The 20,597-nt window shown below is 42.7% G+C and overlaps 1 protein-coding gene across 1 annotated transcript; it reads right to left on the bottom strand.

Annotated features, from left to right (window-relative positions):
• On the bottom strand, positions 1-19,051 carry COPS7B (COP9 signalosome subunit 7B). The gene is made up of 7 exons (XM_042459657.1): positions 18,970-19,051; positions 14,541-14,717; positions 9,440-9,515; positions 6,617-6,705; positions 3,376-3,578; positions 3,141-3,246; positions 1-1,426 (listed from the first exon to the last, which is right to left on the bottom strand). Exons 2-7 carry the CDS (start codon positions 14,700-14,702, stop codon positions 1,268-1,270), a joined length of 795 nt encoding a protein of 264 aa, XP_042315591.1. The 5' UTR covers positions 14,703-14,717; positions 18,970-19,051; the 3' UTR covers positions 1-1,267.
• Positions 19,052-20,597: the final 1,546 nt, after the last annotated feature.

The following is a 20,597-nucleotide window of genomic DNA, read 5'->3' as shown; positions in this document are numbered from 1 at the left end:
TGTGAATTTCTTTTTTAATAGAAAAGAAAACAATCTTTCTGACCAAGTCACCTTCAATTTGTCTGTAACAAACAGCAACTTAAAAAAAAAAAAAGCAAAGAAAGGCTGGAATACTCCAGCCTTCCAACAACAAGTGTACAAAATCAAAGTGTTGGTGGTGGAATACAAACAAAAAGGGTGTTCAAGTTTTGAAAGCCTTATGGTAGCAGCCCTGACAGGGCACTTCTCTTGCTCTGTCAAGAGGACTCCGGGACAGCAAGGCCAAAAGGAAGGACCCCTTTCACCGAGCTCACTTTCATCCGGGGAGATTTTAACATGTGACACTTCGAAGGATGCAGGAGAGAGAGAGACACTATTACCTCAGAACATGTGGAGAAGGTACAACACCAGCAACCCTGTCCCCTTGTCATAATGGCTGGGCAGAGGCAGGATTAAGCAGGAAGAGACTGGCATAGCAGCTGTGCCCCCCCCCCCCCCCAGACAGCTCTGCCCCTCTGACATCCCCACTAACCTCCTCCACTTCATAGCTGTTAAAATATAAGCAGCACTGGGCAACTAGTGGGCTTAAGAAGGGCAGCAAAAGAGATGGCAAGTAAACACGGCCTGGCACCCAGCTGCGGCCCTCCCAGTGTGAGGTAGACAGTTGCAGCCTAAGGGAAATGTCGACGGAACAAGGAAAGAAAGAAGGCAGCAACAAAAGGCAATGCCTGGGACAGGAGCATTGCATTCCCTTTGGTACATGGCCAGGTTTGGGGGTTAATGTAAGAGATCCCGTGCCCTCCAAGTTTCCCAGCCCAAAGCCAGATCTGGCTTTATGTTCCCAAGGTGAATGGTCAAACATGAGCATGGCCACTGGCTTGCAAGATGGCCATAGCCTACCACAAGAACCTGACGGGAGTTGTGCCTTGTTTCAGTCCTCTGCACCCCCACCCTCACCCAAACCAAAACAAAACAAAACAAAAAAAAAACAAACAAAAAAAAACACCCCAAAACAAGACCTGGGAATAAACTCCACCCTCAAGTTCCTCGTGAAAGGCTCTGGTGCTCAAGAGCCACCCAGCGTGTCAAGGAAGTTGGCAGTGTCCCTTGCTGGTTGAAGCCTGGATCCAACTGAGCTTGAGGGCTTCTGGTCTGAAGATCCCTGACTGGCCCAGAAGCTGATGGAAGGAGACACCAGGGCGGGGAAGGGGCAGCGGTGTGATGGCCCCTTCCAGAGTCACTCGGGTGGAGAGCCTCACGTAACATCCTCCTGCTGCTGCCCTGGGCGCTAGTGGCGACTGGAGACCAGCCCTTTCACTTTGGACATCTTCTTGGTGGGCTGCCTCTGCTCCGCATGTGGGGGGCATTCCCGCTCAGCCAGCTGCTGCTCCATCTCTTGAGCTGAAGAGGAGGCCGTGGCCTTGAGGGTCTTCTTTATATTTGTAACCTACAATAGGAGAAGAGGTGGGTGGGTGGCGGTAGACAGGCCGATCTGTCACGAGAATGAGGAAAGAACCCTCCCCAAGACCACAATCAAACACAACAGGCAACCAAGACCGCTGGTGTCAGACTTCCTTCCTTCTCGGTCATATCAAAACATGGCAGGTTTTTTGAAGACTACAAATCCCAGAACCCCCTCTCCCCCAAAAAGCAGGTGATGACAATGGTCCAATTTACATTGCAAAAATAATGCAGCTTGACACCGCTTCAACTGCCATGGGTCAATGCTATGGAATTGTAGGATTTTGTGAGATATTCAGCCTTCTCTGTCTGAGAGCTCTGGTACCACAAAAAAAAAAAAACCCCTACAAATCCCAGGATTCCAAAGCACTGAGCCATAGCAGTTAAAGAGGTGTCAAACTAAAGTTTGACACTACATTATTTCTGCAGTGCAGACTAGATCTCTATGGGCTAGAGGCTATAGGAAGCTTTGCCCTTGCACATACCTTGCAGCATTCACTGGCAACCAGTCTGCTTCCAGACACAATTTAAAGTCTTGATTATAACCTATAAAAGGCCTATACAGCTTAGGTCCAGACTACCTTAAAGTCTGTATTTCTCTACATCAGTCTGCTCATGTTTTACTAACTTCAGACAAGAGCTTCTCTCCACTCATAGGCACATTTAGTGAGGACATGGAAGAGAGGCTTCTTGGCAGCTGTTCCTAGACTTTGGAATTCCCTCCCAAGGGAAGTTCAGTTGGTACCCTCTTCTCTCTGTTTTTGCCATGAGGCAAAGACCTTCCTAAGCAAACAGGCCTTCAGACTTTAACTGGGCAGGGCAGAACAATGTGCATTGGATACGCTGGTGTTTTTTTAAAATATGTAATACATGCTATGGGTTACACATTACATGCAAAAACCATGTGATCAAACCCATTTAAGAATTTATTTTCCATGAAAAGCCAATACAGGAGGGGGAGGTCATACCATAGAGACAGGAAGACAAATATGCTTACATGTATTTGCATATGAAGTGCTTTCAGTCCCTAAATAATCAGGGGAAAGCACAGGACAGAAACACCTATCCAGTGGCAGGGGGAGAATACTGTGTTAAAAGAATAGTGAGAGGAATAAATTAAGAAGAATGAGGATTGTTCTGTTTTCATACTAGTTTCCGCAGATTCAGCTACAAATCTGGTCAGCCAGTGCCAAAGCCTCATACTCATGCTGCCCTCTAGAGGCCAGGAGACTAACATACAGTGGTGCCTCGGGTTACGAAATTAATTCGTAACGCGGCCGCTTTCGTAACCCGAAAAGCCTTCGTAAGCCGAATTGCCATAGGCGCTAATGGGGAAAAGCCGCGATTCCGTGCGAAAAAGCCGAAAAAAGCACCAAAAGTTTTTTCGTAACCCGAAAAAACATTCGTAACCCGAAACAATAATTCCCTATGGGATTTTTTCGTATCCCGAAAATTTCGTAACCTGGGTATTTCGTATCCCGAGGTACCACTGTAGTAGCATTTTATTATTTCAGGACCAATTTTTTACATCCATAGAAAGAAATCCCTGCAGACTTTTTGGAGCCATAAGACCAGATTTAGGAGACCTGCTTCAAGTGGGCAAGGGAAAGTCTCAAAGTATTTGCTCAGGCGCATAAGAAAAATCAGGGCTGTTGCTCTCTTTTTACTTTACCAATAATCCACTTAGTATGAATACATACCTCTGTTTCTACCTGCTGCTGCGTCCGGTTGTGGTTTTCTTTGTATTGGTTGGCTCTAAGCACCTGCTGTTCAATTCCCAAGAGAACTGTTTCACACCCATCACACCTGTAAGCACAATACCTGCACTGTCAATGTCAGAGAGATGGCATCAGTTGAGGAAACAGCCATTATAGGTTAACTGGGGAGTAGGGAAACTGAGAAACAGGGGCATGGGGCAGCCATTAGACAGCTTACCATTCATGAAGTGTTTTCACAATGTTGCTGATGTCCTTCCTTTGGATGTCCCGCCCGATGCAGAAATCCACTTCCAGCATCTGGTTCCGCTGATCCAGTTTCCCTTGGATGATGTCAGTGTAAACAGCTTCAATGATCAGATCTTCTAACTCCCGCAGGTTCCGCATGTCCAGGTCTTTCAATAACACTGAGTAAGGAATGCACTGCAGGTGGGGTAGGGAGAGAAGCCCAGGAGAGAAGCTGTCACTTTGGCATGTTTGTCCTTGACACAAAGTCCCTTTTAGTAAAGGATGCAATCATGGACACTGCTGTTTAATGGATGTATGACAGCCTTCATTACGTGTTGCACCTGTAATCTTTTCAAATAACTGGCCAATTAGATATACAATGACTGTCTTTTTTCTTTCAGTTCAGATTAATGGGTTGGATCCATACTTAAGATCAAAATCAACCCAGCAGTTAGACAAGTGCAACAGTTTTCTTCTTTTCTTGGCACCATACCCATCCTTCTCTGGGAAGAATTTATTACAGCCAAAAAGATCTAGGCGACATCAGTTTCTCAGAGGGCCTTTTCTACTGCTGCTCCAAAGCTATAGAACGACCTGCCGGAGGAGATCCACCACATTTCCACTCTGACAGCTTTTAAGAAAGCAATCAAGACGGATCTTTTCTGGCAAGCCTTTCCAACTTAGCTACCCCTCCCCAGATATTGAGATATAGATCTAGAGATCTGGATACGAACTTGACATGAACATGATCACGGCTATGTAAATGCCTCCTCATCTGCCTATTTTCCTCCAAATTTTAATTGAATGTTTTTATTGTTCTACTGTTTTTATATTATGATTGTTTAATCCTGTTTTAGCATTGGGATTGGGAGGTGGGCATAGGGATTGATTTTTTTTTCTTTTTCTTTTGGATTTTATTGTAACTTTGATGTATTTTACTATTGTAACCTACCTGGATTCTCCGTAACAGGGCAGGCTAGAAATAAACCTATTATTGTTGTTGTTGTTGCTGCTAACAGGGACCATTTATAGCTTCGCTTTTCAAAGGGCGATTGAGCACCCCTAGCATTTATGAAGTTCTAGATGTTTGCAGAATGGGTGTGTGAAGGCATAAAAATGGCAGGAGAGAAGCACTGGTGTCATATGAAAAGTAACAACCACAGGGCCTCTTGCTCTCTGAAAGCCTGTTTTCTCCCTTTATGAACCTGCCCAAGCCCTATGATCTCCGAGGAAGGGCTCTGTTTCAACCCCACAACCCTTTTGGGCTCATCTGGTGAGGACATGGGAAAGCCTTCTTGGCTGCTGCACCTGGGCTCTGGTACTCCTTCCTTCGGGAGGCACAGCTGGTTCCTCTCTGCTTTTCTTGCTGGTGGGGAAAGACTTCCTTACCTAAACTGGTCTTCAGCCTTTTTAACTGGTTAAAGAAGAAGGGCAGGAAATGTGTATGTTGTTGTTTTTTAAATATGCAGTATAGGTTTTGTGTGCTTTTTAACTGTTTTAAATTAATGTTTTAGAAACAATGTTTTAAGTGCATCGCTAGCTGAATGCTATGTACATCTCTGTACCAAATATTGTTTTAGCTATTTTGTTTTAATTTATATTGTATGCCGCTTTGGGTCCCATCTAGGGAGAAAGGCAGAATATAAATCTAGTTAATTATTTAATTCAGAGAGAAATGAGGAAGCAGCAACTGGTGCAAAGAGCTCCTGAGGACCACTACTTCAGATAAATCAGCAAGATTTGTCAGTGCAAGGAAGAGGGGGAGGCAAGAGCACTCACATTAAACACTTTTAATAAGAACTTTAAACCAATTCAGGTACTCAGTGAATTAGGATCCATTCCCCACCCGATTCCAGGATCACTGGTACAGTGTCAGTGCTCCAAAGGCAAAAGTCATTTCAGATAGATACCCAGAACAAAGGGGGGACAAAGAAAATCTCTCCAGATATTGTGCACTGCAGCTTCCAGAAGTCTTAGCCAACAAAGCCAATAGTGAGGAATAGGGTGAGCTGCAGTTCGACGACATCAGGAGGGCCAGTTTGTTCATCCCTGGCCTCAAGATTTGAAAGAAGGAATAAAAACATGCAGCAGGTGTTAGCTACACAGGAACACAGCAAACATTGTTAGAGTAAAGCATACATCGTTGCACTGCAAAGGGTGATCTAGAATTTTCTTCTATCTGCTGCTGCTCAGAGCCACCTGGAAGCAAAATGCTGCCCAAGATTCTTTGAAACACTTGAAGGTTGCAAGGTTATTATTTGTTAGGCTGCAACCAATGTTCTTGCTTCCTTTGGAACAGACTAATGGGATAGGGTCTATCCAAATTTACAGACAAAGTTTGCTTCCAGGGAGGCCCTGACTGAAGCAGGGTTACATTTCCGTTTAGATATGGAAGGGAACAAATAGCTCTGATCCAGAAAGTAACTCAAGTACATAGGTTCCAGATCTCCCATCATTTTGCCTACTTTGTTCTTGTTTCCGGCTTATTGCAACCTTATCACGGGGTTTTATAGGCAAGATTTTTATAGGCTTTTATGGGCTTCCCTTTATCTTCCACTGAGGCTGAGAGCATGTGACTTGCCAAATATCACGCAATGGGTATCCATGGCTGAGCAGGGATCTAAACACTTTTGTGTCATGCCTTTTTAGACTGTAAGCCTGAGGGCACAGAACTGTCAAATTAACAATATGAGAGCTTTAGTGGCTGAAGAGCAGGGTATAAATATTCTAAATAAATAAATAAACCCCAGTCTCCCAGTACTAGTCCAGCACTCACACCATTACACTATGCTGGTTCTCTTTAGTCCAAAATACACTGCAGAATTAATACAGTTTGAGACCGTTTTATCTGCCCTGCCTCAATGCGAGGTAATGCTGGGAACTGTAGTTTTGTGTGACATTTAATTTTCTATGTCAGAGAGCTCTGGTGACACAATAAACTACAATTCCTATGATGCCCAAGCACTGAGCCAAGGCACTTAAAACAGTCTCAAACTGAATTATTTCTGCAGTGTGTTTTGGACCTTTGTCTACCTAAATAATTTTTAAAAACTATCCAAAGGCCCCTGTGTTGACACCCAGAGGTCTCTTCTGCATCTGGTTCTCAACAGTGACAGAAAACTGCAGCATGAATTCTCCCATGCCCACATATGTGTGCAGGCTGGGAAGCTTCTTATTATGGGAGTCTTCTTACAAAAACTGCTGATTTTTGCAAAGAAGTGTTAATACTTTACCTTCATTCTGGAAGCTAAGCTGACAATAGTTAAGTGCTTCAGCTTGTTCTTTTGGGCCCCCGTTAGCTCTGGCAGGTTATTCTTGTTTGCTGTCCAAAAGAGTGAATTAAACAAAATCTTCAAATGGTAAGTCTTAAACTGAATTTCTCAATGTTATCTGTTCAATACTGACTGAGTCTCCCTTATCGGAAATGCTTGGGACCAGGCGTTTTGGATTTTGGAATATCTGCATATACATTATGAGATATCTTGGAAACGGGACCCAGGTTTAAACATGGAATTTATTTATATTTCATATACAGTACACCTTATACACATTGCTTGGAGGTAATTTATATATAACGTTTTTAATAATTTCACACGCAAAACAAAGTTTGTGTGCACTGAACCAACAGAAAGCAAAGGTTTCACTGTCTCAGCCACCTATGTAGACAATTTTGTATTTTGGAATTTCTAATGAGGGATACTCTACCTGTATTATTTTTTGGGTTCGAAGTATTTATAACCTACATGTTCTGCTAAATAGAAGTAGTCTTCCATTTTCTTTTAGACATTTGCAAAAGGAAAACAGCTGGGACTAGTAAAAGAATGCCCATCTCTGAAGGAAAGGGCATAATTGATATTCATGATTTTAATATTATTACTGTATGTTTTTAACTATGCCTTTGGATTTAATTTGTTTTAATGTGTATTTTTAATATGTGAATTGTGGTATTATTTTTACTGTCTTTACTGACACTTTGATCCTGGGAAAAGCAGTTAATAAATAAACTATTTATTTATTTATTATTATTATTGTAATCTGTAATTTGCTTGGCTATATATAATCGAACAGGAATAAGGAGATCTGAACTCTCTTTAATGCTGCCAGCAGGTGAAAACCTGCTCAGGGTTTATTTTCAGCATCACTCCATTCCTCTTCAAATTTCTTTAACAGTGGCATAGACCACTGAGCAGTATACTATTAGGTGTGAATTACATACCTAAAAAAAAGCATACTGACAGTTTGAAAGATCATGTGCTAGAAATCCACAAAAGATACAGAATTTGTGGATTTTGAACTGATACACTTTACACAGTTTGTGAATTGTTTTCTTTCTCTCAATTGTTCCTTCTCCGTGCTGAAGATTATGCATTATGTCCACAGCTTGCAATATAAAAATATTTTAACCATAAAACATCATTTTCCATTCTTAACTCCATCCTATTATTCTGAAGCTTTGCATTCAGAGATGGAACAAATTGCTTGAATTTTTTATGAGTGTGTGAAAATTGGTACTTGGCTATGTTTTTTTTACAAAAGCCATCACTTGGAGTATTAGATACTGGTAGGTATCTTAGGCTGCATCTGCATTACAGAAATAATCCAGTTTGACACCACTTTAACTGCTGTGGTTCAATGCTATGGAATCCTGGGATTTGTACTTTGTTGTGGTACCAGAGTTGTCTGACAGAAAAGGCTAAATGTCTCACAAAACTACAGTTCCCAGAATTCCATAGCACTGAGCCATGGCAGTTAAAGTGGTGTCAAACTGGATTATTTCTGTTGCAGTTGCAGCCTTAGAATGCTTCAAGGAGGAGCACAGATGGAAGAGAAGAAGGCAAGCAAACGCATCAGAAAGAAGAGTGAAACACGAAGCAAGTAAATGAAAGAGTGAAAGGAACGATAACTGAACATCTAACTGCCATGGTGCAGTAGCTATGCCCTGTTCTTCCTTCTTTGCTTTTTGGGAGACATCTGCTATCTTATGTGAAATCTTATGCGAATGGGAGCAAGGAACAATCAGCTGAACAGTTAATAAGATGACTGCTAGCAGTCACTGAGTCAAGTCAGATGGAGTGGAAGGTAATGGGGAAAGTAGCTCGAAAATGTAGAAAACTGTCCTTTCTGGAGTGTAGAGGTGATAAGTTACCTCAGTGCAATGTTATTTGATGATGAGGTTAGACAGTGGTCCCCAAACTGTGCTCTTTAAGGGATTTTAAGACTTCAGCTCCTAGAATCTCCAGTTATTGGCCAACATGGCTGAGGCTTCTGGGAGCTGGAGTCCAAAACTTCTTAAAGGGTACAGTTTGGGGACCATTGGGGTAGAAGCTATTCAAATGTAATTTTATTACTTTATACATTATATTACATTTATTATATTACATTATATTATTTGTTGTTATTGCTGTTGTGTGCCTTCAAGTCATTTCCATCTTAGGTGAACAATCAATGGGTTCTCTCTGCAAGATTTGCTCAGAGGAGGTTTGCCACTGTCCTCCCTTGAGGCTGAGAGCATGTGACTTGCCCAGTCACCCAGTGAGTTTTGTGTCTGAGCAGGGAATCAAACCCTGGTCTCCAGAGTCACAGTCCAATACCCAAACAGCAATGCCATGCTGGCTCTCATAATATAATATAATATAATATAATATAATATAATATAATATAATATAATACAATAATATTATATTATATTTATATTATATTATTTTATGAGAGCCAGCGTGGACTCAATATATTGGATAATATAATTGGATAATGTAATGATATTATATTTATATTATCTCACTGGGAATCTCTCAAGAGCAAACCAAAGGGATGGAAATCAGACAAGCATTCACCCTGGATCAGTTTTGCTAAACTTCCTCTTGGTCTAAAAACAGGCCCCATCCAAAAAATAAGAGAGGTCTGCTTGAAGAAACTAACCATGAAATCTTGTGAACTTCCAAGAACTGAGTACCTTCAGCAAGAAGAAACTGGCAAGCGACACACTTAGAGACAAGAATGTCTCTCCCACCCCATCCAGTTTAAAGCTGTTGCCCAAAATTCCAGCACCTTCTTACCTACATAATCTGGGTATGTTCCATAGGCAAAAAGATTCAACATCTGAAAATAAGCAGCATTAGGCCCGTTGGCAAGCTGCAGACAAAGCAAGAAAAAGGAAGAGACCCATTAGAGTGCTATTGATTCACAGCTAACTGTGTTAGGGCCACTATAGGGCTAATTAAATCACAGTATTACAAATGTCAAGGAGACAGTGGTGGAGCTTCCCTAGGCCCAGCCGATTCACTGCCAGAGCTCCCTGCATTCCAGGTTCAGTGTACAGCTTAAAAGGGGAAAAACAGTGTGCCACCTTGCCCTTCATTTTGTATATCCTGCTGGCATGCAGACTGTTCCTCCTTTTCAGGCTGCTGTGGGATCCTCAAGGAATCCGTGTGGTTGACAGATGGGATATCTATATTCCAGCTCAGTGCAGCAGTGCTGAACCTAACCCAGCTTTCCCCACACCAGTGTCCTCCAGGTGTTTTGGACTACAAGCCCCATCAGCTCCATCCAGAATAATGGGAGCTGTAATCTAACAACATCTGGTGATGACCAGTTTGGGAAATACTGGCCTAAACCTCCCTCCCTAGCACCACTACCACTGCAAATGTGCCCAATGAGTTAATGAAGACAAATTCAGATGTCTCTCCTGTTCTGGCCTGAGGGAATCAGACACAGAGGCAGTTTATATCTGTGGGCCCAGGAACAGGCACAAGGTTTTACTGTCCCTTAACATATGCAAACATATTCCAAGCTCTCTACTAATATGCAAAACTTAACATTCATGCAACATTTGCAACTGTTCTGAGGACTTCATGTGCATTCTCTAGCTAGCTTGCTCCAACCCCGTGCCTTGATCTGGACTATATGTTCTGCAAGCCCCTGCCTATATGGCCAATGGTCAGGAAAGAAGGGACTTGTAAACAAAGAGATCTGAACTTTGAGGAATGCTGATCTAGTTGCAAATCATAGATTTCTATACTTTAAGTCAGTATTATTGCAGCCTATTGTACATGGGTGAATGGAGGCACAAAGTGTGTGCATTGCCTAAAGCCATTCAGGGAGTTCATGGCAGAGTCAAGATTTAAAGTGGGGACTTCTTTGTCTCCTAGGCTACATCAGCACTGCAGAAATAATGCAGTTTAACGCTGCTTTAACTTCCATGGCCCACTGCTATATAATTCTGGGATTTGTAGTTTTGTGAGTTAATTAGCTTTCTCTGTCAGAGAGTTCTAGTGCCACAACAAACTAAACATTCCAGAATTCCATAGGATGGAGCCATGACAGTTAAGGCGGTGCATTTTGCAGTGAGGAAGCAGCCTCTGTCTTTGTTAGCCCAGCTCTTACGGGTTCATGTTCAGAAGGTGGGACACTGACACTGTGTCCAGTAGTTCATGCCACATACACTCTGAAAACAGAACAAGGAGTCAACTTGTGCTTCCTTTGAAAATTGTCCACAATCCCTAGAAGTACAATTCATATTTTAAAAACCTATAGTGTTCCCTGACTTAGCAGGTTAGCAACACAACTTTTGGATGGAAGCAGTAACTTTCAGGCTTGATCTCTCTCCAAAGTTAATGCAGTCAACAACAGTGTTTCATTTTATCTTATGGATAGCTAGGGCTCTCCAGGGAATGAAAGTAGGGGTACATTGTAGATGTAGTAACAGCAGTAGTAGTAACAAATGCTCTCCAATTTTTCCAACTTTATTTTAGGGCAAGCACCTTCTCCACCCCTAAATCAAACAATATTATGGGACTGTTTTCTTCATATAGTAATGTCAGAGGGAAGATTCTGGATTAGGAACTAATTGTGTGTTTGTGCAGCCCGACGTGGAGGGGCTGTTTACATCTGGAAAATCTTGACAACACCTGCACCTGCCAGCACCCAGCATTTCCAAGCAGTATACACTGCATGGAAGCTTTGAAACCTTGGGATTTGCTCCACAGGGCCGCTTATTACATGAGCAGCAGCGGTCTTGCTAGGGCCTTGTGCTCACCTTGTTTGCTTGCTGTATCTAGAAAAAAGAAGAGAGGCTTCTGATAGGACATCAGTGTAGAACCAGAAATAGGTGCATTAAGACCAAAGAGAGTTAATCTGTCCTAGAAAAGATGGTGTTTAAACACGGTGTCATCCTTAGGGCAAAGAACTAGACTTGTCAGAATTTACTCACTAGGTAAACTAGTGAGTTGGGACATGATCTCAAGCACCTTCCAAAACCAGAAGCTGTAATAATCGTATTAGTTACCTCTAAAAATCAATTCAGGAAGCTTCATATGCTGCAGCACAATGTTAGTGAAGGTACTGTACAGCCCTCTATGGAAAATGTGCCTCTAGAAACACAGAATCGTAGATTTGGAAGAGACTACAAGGGCCATCCAGTCCAACCCCTTCTGCCATGCAGGAACTCTCAATCAAAGCATCCCAGACAGATGGCCATCCAGCCTCTGTTTAAAAACCTTCAAAGGAGGAGACTCCATCATTCTCCAAGGGAGAGTGTTCCACTGTCAAACAGTTCTTACTGCCAGGAAGTTCTTCCTAATGTTGAGGTGGAATCTCTTTTCCGGTACTTTGCATCCATTGCTCTGTGTTTTAGGAGATTATCACACTACACTCTTGAAGCATTGCTATTCCACTTTAACTGCTCTGGCTGCCTCCTGTTGCATTCAAGAATTTGTAGTTTAGGAAGGGGCATTTAGAATATTCAGTCAGAGCGCTCTTAGGCCTCACTGAACTACAAACCCCAAAAATGCAACAGGAGGCAGTCAGAGCAGTTAAAGTGGAATAGCAATCCTTTAAGGCTGTAGTGCAATAATCTCCTTAGTCTGTGGAGCAGAAGACAACTTGCTCCCTCTTCAATATGACACCCCTTCAATGCTTAAACAGGGCTATCATAACACCTCTTAACCTTCTCTTCTCCAGGCTGAACATATTCAGCTCCCTTAGTCTCTCCTCATAATGAGTAAGAACTTACAGCACCCCAAGGCAGAAGGACATCACTATTTGGGCAGCAAATCTGCCTGTATTTATGCCTGTTGGCACCGTGCATGTTCCTTATTATACACTATAATGGTACCACCTCACACAACTGGCTTATGGAACTGCGAGTGCACTTCAACTTTTCAACTAGAGCAGTGATTCTTAAAGCATGTGATGTGGGGCACAAGCAAGAGTTCTTTCTCAGGGTGCCAGGAACCAGCATCATATTTGTGTTCATTGATGCCAACTGTTTCTTTCTTTCCTGGAAACTTTCTACAGACTAGCAGCCCACGCCTCATGGACTGGCACTGGTCCATGCACCACCACTGTGAGTGGCACTGTATTAGAGCACACACAGGCAAAAATATACTTCAAATGCTGAGGAATCACTATTAGGATTGCTGGCACAGAATGCGTGTTGGACACAGTTCTGGTCAATACACTTTGAAAGGAATACCACTGAGCTAGAAAAAAGATGGAAGAGCTACAATAAACTCTCATATTAGGAAAAGAGTAAAGAACTTTTGGGCTACTTTACTTAGAAAAAGGTTAGTAAAGGGACATGAAAGAGCTGAACAAAACTCTGGTCAAAGTGAATTAAATGTATGTTTCCCTCCTGCTCTCTGAAATCAGCACCCAGGCTCATGCAATGAAGCAGGATGATGAGATTCAAAAGAGATTAGTATTTCTTTACCTAACACATAGTAAAAAGTATGGAATTTGCTTTCACAGGATAGAGTGATCGCCAACAGCCTGGTTGGCTCTAAAAATACATTATACAAATTCATGAAGCGCTTTGAGTTTGTATTCATGAATGGCAGAGAGTTGGACTGGATGGTCCTTGTGGTCTCTTCCAATTCTATAAATATATGGAAGATAAAGAAATTAATAGCTATCAATTATGCGCATCACTACTGGAGACAGTCTCCAATACTAGTTGCTAAGGAACACAAATGGAAAAGAGGTACGCTCTTTGTGATCTGTTGTGGGCTTCCTAAATGCTGGATACTGTGTCAATACAACACTGGACTAGATAGGCTTTCAGCTTGATTCAACAGGGCTCTTTGGAAGTTATTATAGTCTATGCACCAAGATTCTTTCAGCCCAAGAATTGCACTTAAGTAATGTTTAGTTACAGAATTATGGAAATGGAAGAAACCTCGAAAATCATCCATTGAAGCCCCTTGCCAATGTGCCCACTACTAAGTATAATGCATCCACTATTACTGGATGGTAATCCCTGAAGGAACATCATCTGGTCTCTGCTTTAAAAACTTCTAATGAAGGGGAGTCCACCATCTACCAAGACAGCCTCTTCCATCATCACAATGGAAAAGAGATTCCACCTCAAACTACAAGAAAAGAGATTCCAAGTCAACATTAGGAAGAACTTCTTGACAGTAAGAGCTGTCCGACACTGGAACACATTCCCTCAGAGTGAGGTAGAGTCTCCTTTCTTTGGAGGTTTTTAAACAGAGGCTGGATGGCCATCTGTCAGGGGTGTTTGGATTGTGTGTTTCTACATGACAGGAAGCTGGATTGGATGAACCTTGAGGTCTCTTCCAACTCAATGATTCTACAGTCAAGAAATCCCTCCAAACTGTGAGCCAGAATCTCCTTTCTGGTCATTTAAGCCTCCACCGCACAGGAGGAACCAGAAATGAATCTGTTCCACTGTCCACTGTTTCTCAGTAAATATTATGTGGGGGACTGCCATTTTCTTCCTGATGTATCAGGGACCAATACCCTATTTGTACCCACTGGCTATAATTGTTTTAGCTCTTTTCCTGGAAACGTACTGCAGAACAGTGTCTGATGGCTCACAGACTGGCAGCAGTCCATGGACTACCATTTTGAGTAGCACTGATCTGTGTGATAGCCCTTCAGGGTATTTGCAGGGGACGATCATATGAACTTTTAATGATCTGTTCTCCAGGTCTTTCACAACTGTCACTGTAAACTTTGCTATGTGTCCCTTTTGTAGCGCCAAGGTTGTGGGAGACCCTTCTCTGAGAAAAGAGTAGGAATCCTTGATGTCCTTGTCCTGAAGAGGAGAATCCTTGTTTACCATTACGTCAATGTGAACCCTAACAGAGCAAAAGGGTCAGGGAGGGAATAACTGAGACAATCCACCACACTCACCTCTTGTACATTTGTTAATTCTAGTAGCTCTCCAAAGACATAAACCCCGGGAGCCTCCAGCACTTGGTTGATCAGAGCAGTTAGAGCTGACCCAGTGGTGCCTTTGGCTAATAAAATAAACTGCTCAAGGAGATTACAGGAAGGTTTCTGCTCCCCGGCCATTCTGGATCAGTTAACCTATTAAAGAGAAAGAGTGCATAACTGCTATATAACACACTGTTCAGCAGCTACATAAAAGTGTGCCAAGAAAAGCAAACATTAGGCTCTCAGCTTTGTTTCTTGTTCAGAAAAACAAATCCAAGATAAACGAGAAGCCTATTTACACAGAAGCAGCATGTTATCAACATTAAACAATAATTCAGTGCATCCCTGATGAAGCCAAAGTACATGGTTTATTAAAAAGCAGCAACAAAAAGAAAACAGAAGCCAAAGAAGATGGCTTATTCAAAGTTACAGCTCACATTATCCTGGCAAGATATAAACTGAATCCTTGAGAGGTATATCACCAAATCTGAGGAGCTATGGGGGTAAAAAGACAGACCGATAATGTATTGTCTTCTGACGTAAGCATGTCTCTTGAAAAACCAAGACTATACTTGCATGGATTGTTGCACATTTGTCTCCCAAGCACTGATGGCAACAGCAATCATCCATCTTTAGCAACTAGAATAACTAATTGTACTTAGTGTTGGCTTAGTTGTAGATAATCATTTCAACCATAAACATTTTAGGCTCATATATTGGTGGGGGGAGATGCCTCAAAGGACTGGGCAAAAATGCTTTGCCAGCAAAATCTCAACTGAGAACAGCCTAATTTGGGCTAAGAGGAAATTACGGGGCAACAGAAATGCTAAGGACCTATGCCCAAAAAAACTGGCCTCATAAAATCCACTGAAATGTTTCATATTAAGGAGGAGTGCCACAAAAACATTTCTAAAGAACTGAGATTAATTTTTGAAGCACTTTCTAGAATTCCTAACATAGGCTGCATCTCCACTGTAGAAATAATGCAATTTGACACCACTTTAACTGCCATGGCTCAATGCTGTGGAATTCTGGGAATTGTAGTTTTGTGAGACATTTAGCCTTTTCTGCCAGTGAGCACTGATGCCACAACTACAATTTCCTGAATTACCCAACACTGGGCTATGGCAGTTAAAAGAGGTGTGAAATAGAATTATCATTGCAGTGCGGATGAAGTCTATGTTAGGAATTCCAGAAAGTGCAGATGCAGCCATAAACAACCTTTTGGCGGCTTCTTTCCCCCAAAAAAACATGGACAAGATTTGCACTTACAAATCACTTCCTTCAGTATATTTCTGAATATCTGAGAGGTCAATTTACAAGAAGGAAGAGGACACAACCTATGAGCCATGAGTAAAAGGAGTGAGGTGCCTCTGCAAGGGGAACAGAGAATTATCTCAGCCAAGACTGAGAACTAACAAACTGAGGCTTAATTCACACAAGAGAGGTGCTCCATGTCAGCAGTGAACACAGACTGTAGAATAGGGACTGAATTTGTTTTGGAGAGGGAAATAATCTCTTTGGGGAAATCCAGTTTGCAGCCTGGGATTACTGTTGTACTCGCCTTGAGACTAGGATGGCCAGGTACTGACTGTGGCCAGGACTGGCTAATGCACCAACTATGCCTCTTCCTAAAGAGATCACACCTGGCTATGGTAACTGATACCTTGGCTACATCCCACCTGAATAAGTGCAACACTACTATTCCAAAACTATTCCACTACGTTAGCAGCATCAGGTAGCCCAGAACACAACTGTAAGGAGGTTGGTGCCAACAGAATTATGTTCCAACAAGTTGCATTTATTACCAATAAGCTTCCAAACACAATTTAAAGTTTTGGCAATTACTTTTAAAGCCTGAAATGGCTTAGGCCATAAATACCCTAGAAACTACCTCTTTCCATATCATATTGCCTGTCCCCAAAATCAGAAGAGAGGCCTGAGTTTTAAACTGCCCTGAATGGCCCTCTTGTAATAACAAATAACAAGTAAATATTTGCAATATACAGTCCTCCCTCCGAATTCATGGATGATCCGTTCCGGACCCCCACCCTCGTGAATTTGGAAACTCGCATATATTCAGTCCCCATAGCTTTGAATGGCCATGTGGTCCTGCATGCAGCCATGTGTCATAGGAGCATTCACCATTAACTTTAATGGAGGTCGCCCTTCCAAGAATAATCAAAACTGCAGATCTCAAGTCCGTGAAAACGGAGGGGCAACTGTACTGAATTACAACAGAAGAAATATTAAGCACACATTCAATTGTTCATTCCCTCCTCTTCCTCTCCTTTTCCATTTTCTCTCTCTCTCCCTCATCCCCTAAATTTTGTACCATGCAGCCTGAATGTCAGAGCTGGAAAGGACCGCAAGGGCCATCCAGTCCAACCCTTTGCCATTCAGGAATACACAACTAAAGCACTCCTGAATTATGGTCATCCAACCTCTTTTTAAAGACCATCGAAGAAGGAGAGTCCACTGCCCTTCACAGCAGTCTATTCCAGTGTATGGAATCCCTCTTACAGTCAAGACGTTCTTCTTAATGTTTAGGTAGAATCTATTTTCTTCTAATTTGAATCCATTTGTTCATGTTTTAGTCTCTGGAGTAGCAGAAAACACGCTTGCTATGTTTTCAGAAGAATGATTCTGGAGGATTCTGGCAATAAATGTGGTACAAAACCTTCTGTTACAGTTCTACAGTCAGTGTCCTCACAAGCCTAGGATCCATTCTACACCGTAGAAATACTGCAGTTTGACACCACTAAGCGCTGTGGCTCCTTCCTAAGGAATCCTGAGATCTGTGGTTTTACAAGGTCTTGAGCCCTCTCTACCAAAAAGTGCTGGTGCCTCAGAAAAATACAACTGCTGGGGTTCTGTAGGATCAAGGCATGGCAGTCACAGTGGTGTCAAACTGCACCAACGCTGTAAAATAATGCAGTTTGACATCTTTTTAAGTAGTGTAGCTCCATTCTATGGAATCATAGGATCTGTAGTTTTACAAGGCCGTTTGCCTTTTCATCCGTTTAAAAGGGCCGCAAGTCCCATTGTCTCCAATGGCTGCACATTCACACGGCTATTCTCCCATCAGGGACAGGTGAATTCCCATTGTCCTTACTGCACATGCCGCCATTGGGGACTGCGGGGGCTTGCCATGCGCGGATACTTAAATCCGCGGATGGCAAGTTCACAGATAGCAAGGGCCCACTGTACCTTTCTTTCTCCTGTATGACTTTTAAACACCTTTCCTGAGGAAGAATCCAGGGGAGCCCCTGAAGTGTCTTCCGACTCTTCTATGACTCTATGACTTGAAAGCGGTGCTATGTGTTTTGTGCGTTTTGGTCGGCCCCATAAAAGCATCGCTAATTTCTGGATTTGGGATGTTAAAGGCCATTCCCTTCAGGCAGGCTTAGCAAGATGTTTTTTAAATTGTGGATTTTAAATGATGGGTTTTAAATGTGGATTGTTTTAATATTTGTGTACCTTATTTGTCCTTTCAAACTGATGTGTGTTTTCACTGATGTTGTTTGTTAATTGCTGTTGTTCCCTGCCCTGATTCCTGGGGAGAGGCATCTAGGAAACAGTTGTTGTTGTTGTTGTTGTTATTCAAATAATGACCACCTGCCTCTCCTTGTGGATGAGGTGGAGAACAACAATTATAAGCAACATCAGCTAAGACACATCAGTTAAAATACACATCATTTTAAAAGGACAAAGGATTACTTGAATAATAATAGTTTCTTAACTGCCTCTCCCCATGAACTGGAAAGCAATTAACCCACTCATCAGTTAAATATAATAATAATAACAACAACAACAACAACAATTTGTCTTTTTCAACTGATGTGTATTTTTACTGATGTTGTTTATTAATCGTTGTTCCTTGCCTTGATCCACAGGGAAACTATTATTATTATTATTATTATTACTATTATTCAAATAACAATTTCCCCTTTTAAACTGATGTGTATTTCAACTGATGTTTGTTGGCTGTTGTTATTCCCGGCCTTGATCCCTCGGGGAGATAATAATCATAATAATAACAATCCTTTTAAACTGATGCTGATGTTCTTTGCTGTCGCTCCCCGCCTGGATCCCTCGGGAGGGGCGAGCAGGACACAAGAAACCTTCAAAGGGCAGATAATAACTGTTAAATGATATTATTAATTATCATCATCATCATTGTTCCTAAAGAGGCGCTAAGGCTCCTTCTGTCTCTCCTCGGAGGAGGAGGAGGAGGAGGAAAAGGGGCAGCAGAGGAGCCATGCGCCTGGAGAAATGAATCCCTTCCTCCCGAGGCGCTCCATGGAAGCAATCCCGGGGGAAAGGCGCAGGGGACCGCGCTGGCTCCCTCCCCGGAGGATAAAGGGCCTCCTCCGCGGGGCCTCGGAGCCCTTTCGGCGCTTACCTGGCCCTGGCCGCCTCTGCCGCTCCTCAGGCCGCCATGACACTCACAGCGACGCCGCCGGAAGCAGCAGCGTCGCGGGCGCCACTCGGGTCCGTCCCAGAAACAGGTCCGACACAGAAAACGGTCCGAACCGGAAACTGCTCTCCCGAGCACAAAGGTTCCGAGATAAAAGGGTTCCGCAATACACTATCTTTAATTTTACACTTTATTCTTCTACCCCGCCTTTCTGCTGCAGCAGTCAAGGCGGCTTACATGACTAAGCCACAAGTTGAACATGAGACAACAGTGCGATGCGGCATCTAACAAGGCCAGTGCGATTCTAGGCTGCATCTATAGAAGTATACTAGATCAAGGGGAATAATAGTCCAACTCTGTTCTGCTCTGGTCAGGCCCCAACTGGAATATTGTGTCCAGTTTTGGGTCCACAATTCAGAAAGGATGTTGAGAAACTGGAGCCATGTGTCCAAAGTAGGGCCACTAAAATGGTGAAGGATCTGGAAGCCATATCCTATGAGGAGAGACTCAGGGAGCTGGGGATGTTTAGCCTGGAGAAGAGAAGGTTAAGGGATGATATGATAGCCCTGTTTAAATACTTGAAAGGATGTCATATTGAGGAGGGAGCAAGCTGGTTTTCTGCTGCTCCAAAGACTAAGACCTGGAACAATGGATGCAAGCTCCAGGAAAAGAGATTCCAGACCAACATTAGGAGGAACTTCCTGACAGTAAAAGATGTTCCACACAGTGGAACACACTTCTTCCTCGGAGTGTAGTGCGGAGTCTCCATCCTTAGAGGTCTTTAAACCGAGACTGGATGGCCATCTGTCAATGGGGATGCTTTGATTGGGATTTCCTTCATGGCAGAATGGGGTTGGACTGGATCAGGGCCCTTGTGGTCCAACTCTACGATTCTATGATTCTATCCACACATTCTACATTCACGGCTTGAAAATATTTAGATATAAAAAATAATTCCAAATGCAAACCTTGATTTTCCCGTTTTATATCATCTGGATGCAGAGTGATAGAGTTGGAAGAGACTCCAAGGACCATCCATTCCAACCCTATTCTGCCAGGTAGGAAGACACAAATTTTTATCCAACCCTTCTTCTGATAGATGGCCACCCAGCCTCTGTTTAAAGACCTTCAAAGAAGGAGACTCCACTAGACTCAAAGCAGCATCTTCCACTGTCAACAACCTTACCATAAGGAAGTTCTTCTGAATGTTGAGCTGGAATCTTTTTTCCTGAGCTTGCATCCATTGTTCTGGGCCTTTCTCTGGAGCAGCAGAAAACAGCTGCACTCCATCCTCATATGACATCCCTTCAAATATTAAACAGGGCTCTCATATCCATCTTAACCTCTCTTCTCCAGGCTAAACATACCCAGTCCCTCAGTCGTTCCTCAAGGGCTTCATGGTTCCAGACCCTTCACCCTTTTTGGATACACTTCAGCTTGTCAACATGTCTCTTGATTGTGGTGCCCAGAACTGGACACAGTATTCCAGATCAGGAATAGAGTAGCAGTGTTAACTCCCTCAGTACTGTATAGACACAGTGCTCCTATTGATGCAGACTAGAATTGCATTGGCTTTCTTAGCTGCCGAAAAAAAAAAAAAAAAAAAAAAAAAA

This window comes from Sceloporus undulatus, chromosome 3 (assembly GCF_019175285.1).
Source record: "Sceloporus undulatus isolate JIND9_A2432 ecotype Alabama chromosome 3, SceUnd_v1.1, whole genome shotgun sequence".
Taxonomy (NCBI): Eukaryota; Metazoa; Chordata; class Lepidosauria; order Squamata; family Phrynosomatidae; genus Sceloporus; species Sceloporus undulatus.
The sequence above is the reverse complement of the archived record's forward strand: the minus strand, read 5'-3'. Positions and strand labels throughout refer to the sequence as shown.

Bases quoted from the DNA above. Each gene is read 5' to 3' on its own strand.
- COPS7B (XM_042459657.1), bottom strand. From the start codon at position 14,702: ATGGCCGGGGAGCAGAAACCTTCCTGTAATCTCCTTGAGCAGTTTATT. The intron at 9,516-14,540 runs GTGAGTGTGGTG...CTTTGTCTGCAG, and splicing joins AATTAACAAATGTACAAGAG to CTTGCCAACGGGCCTAATGC. The intron at 3,247-3,375 runs GTAAGCTGTCTA...TTGTGCTTACAG, and splicing joins GTGAAAACACTTCATGAATG to GTGTGATGGGTGTGAAACAG.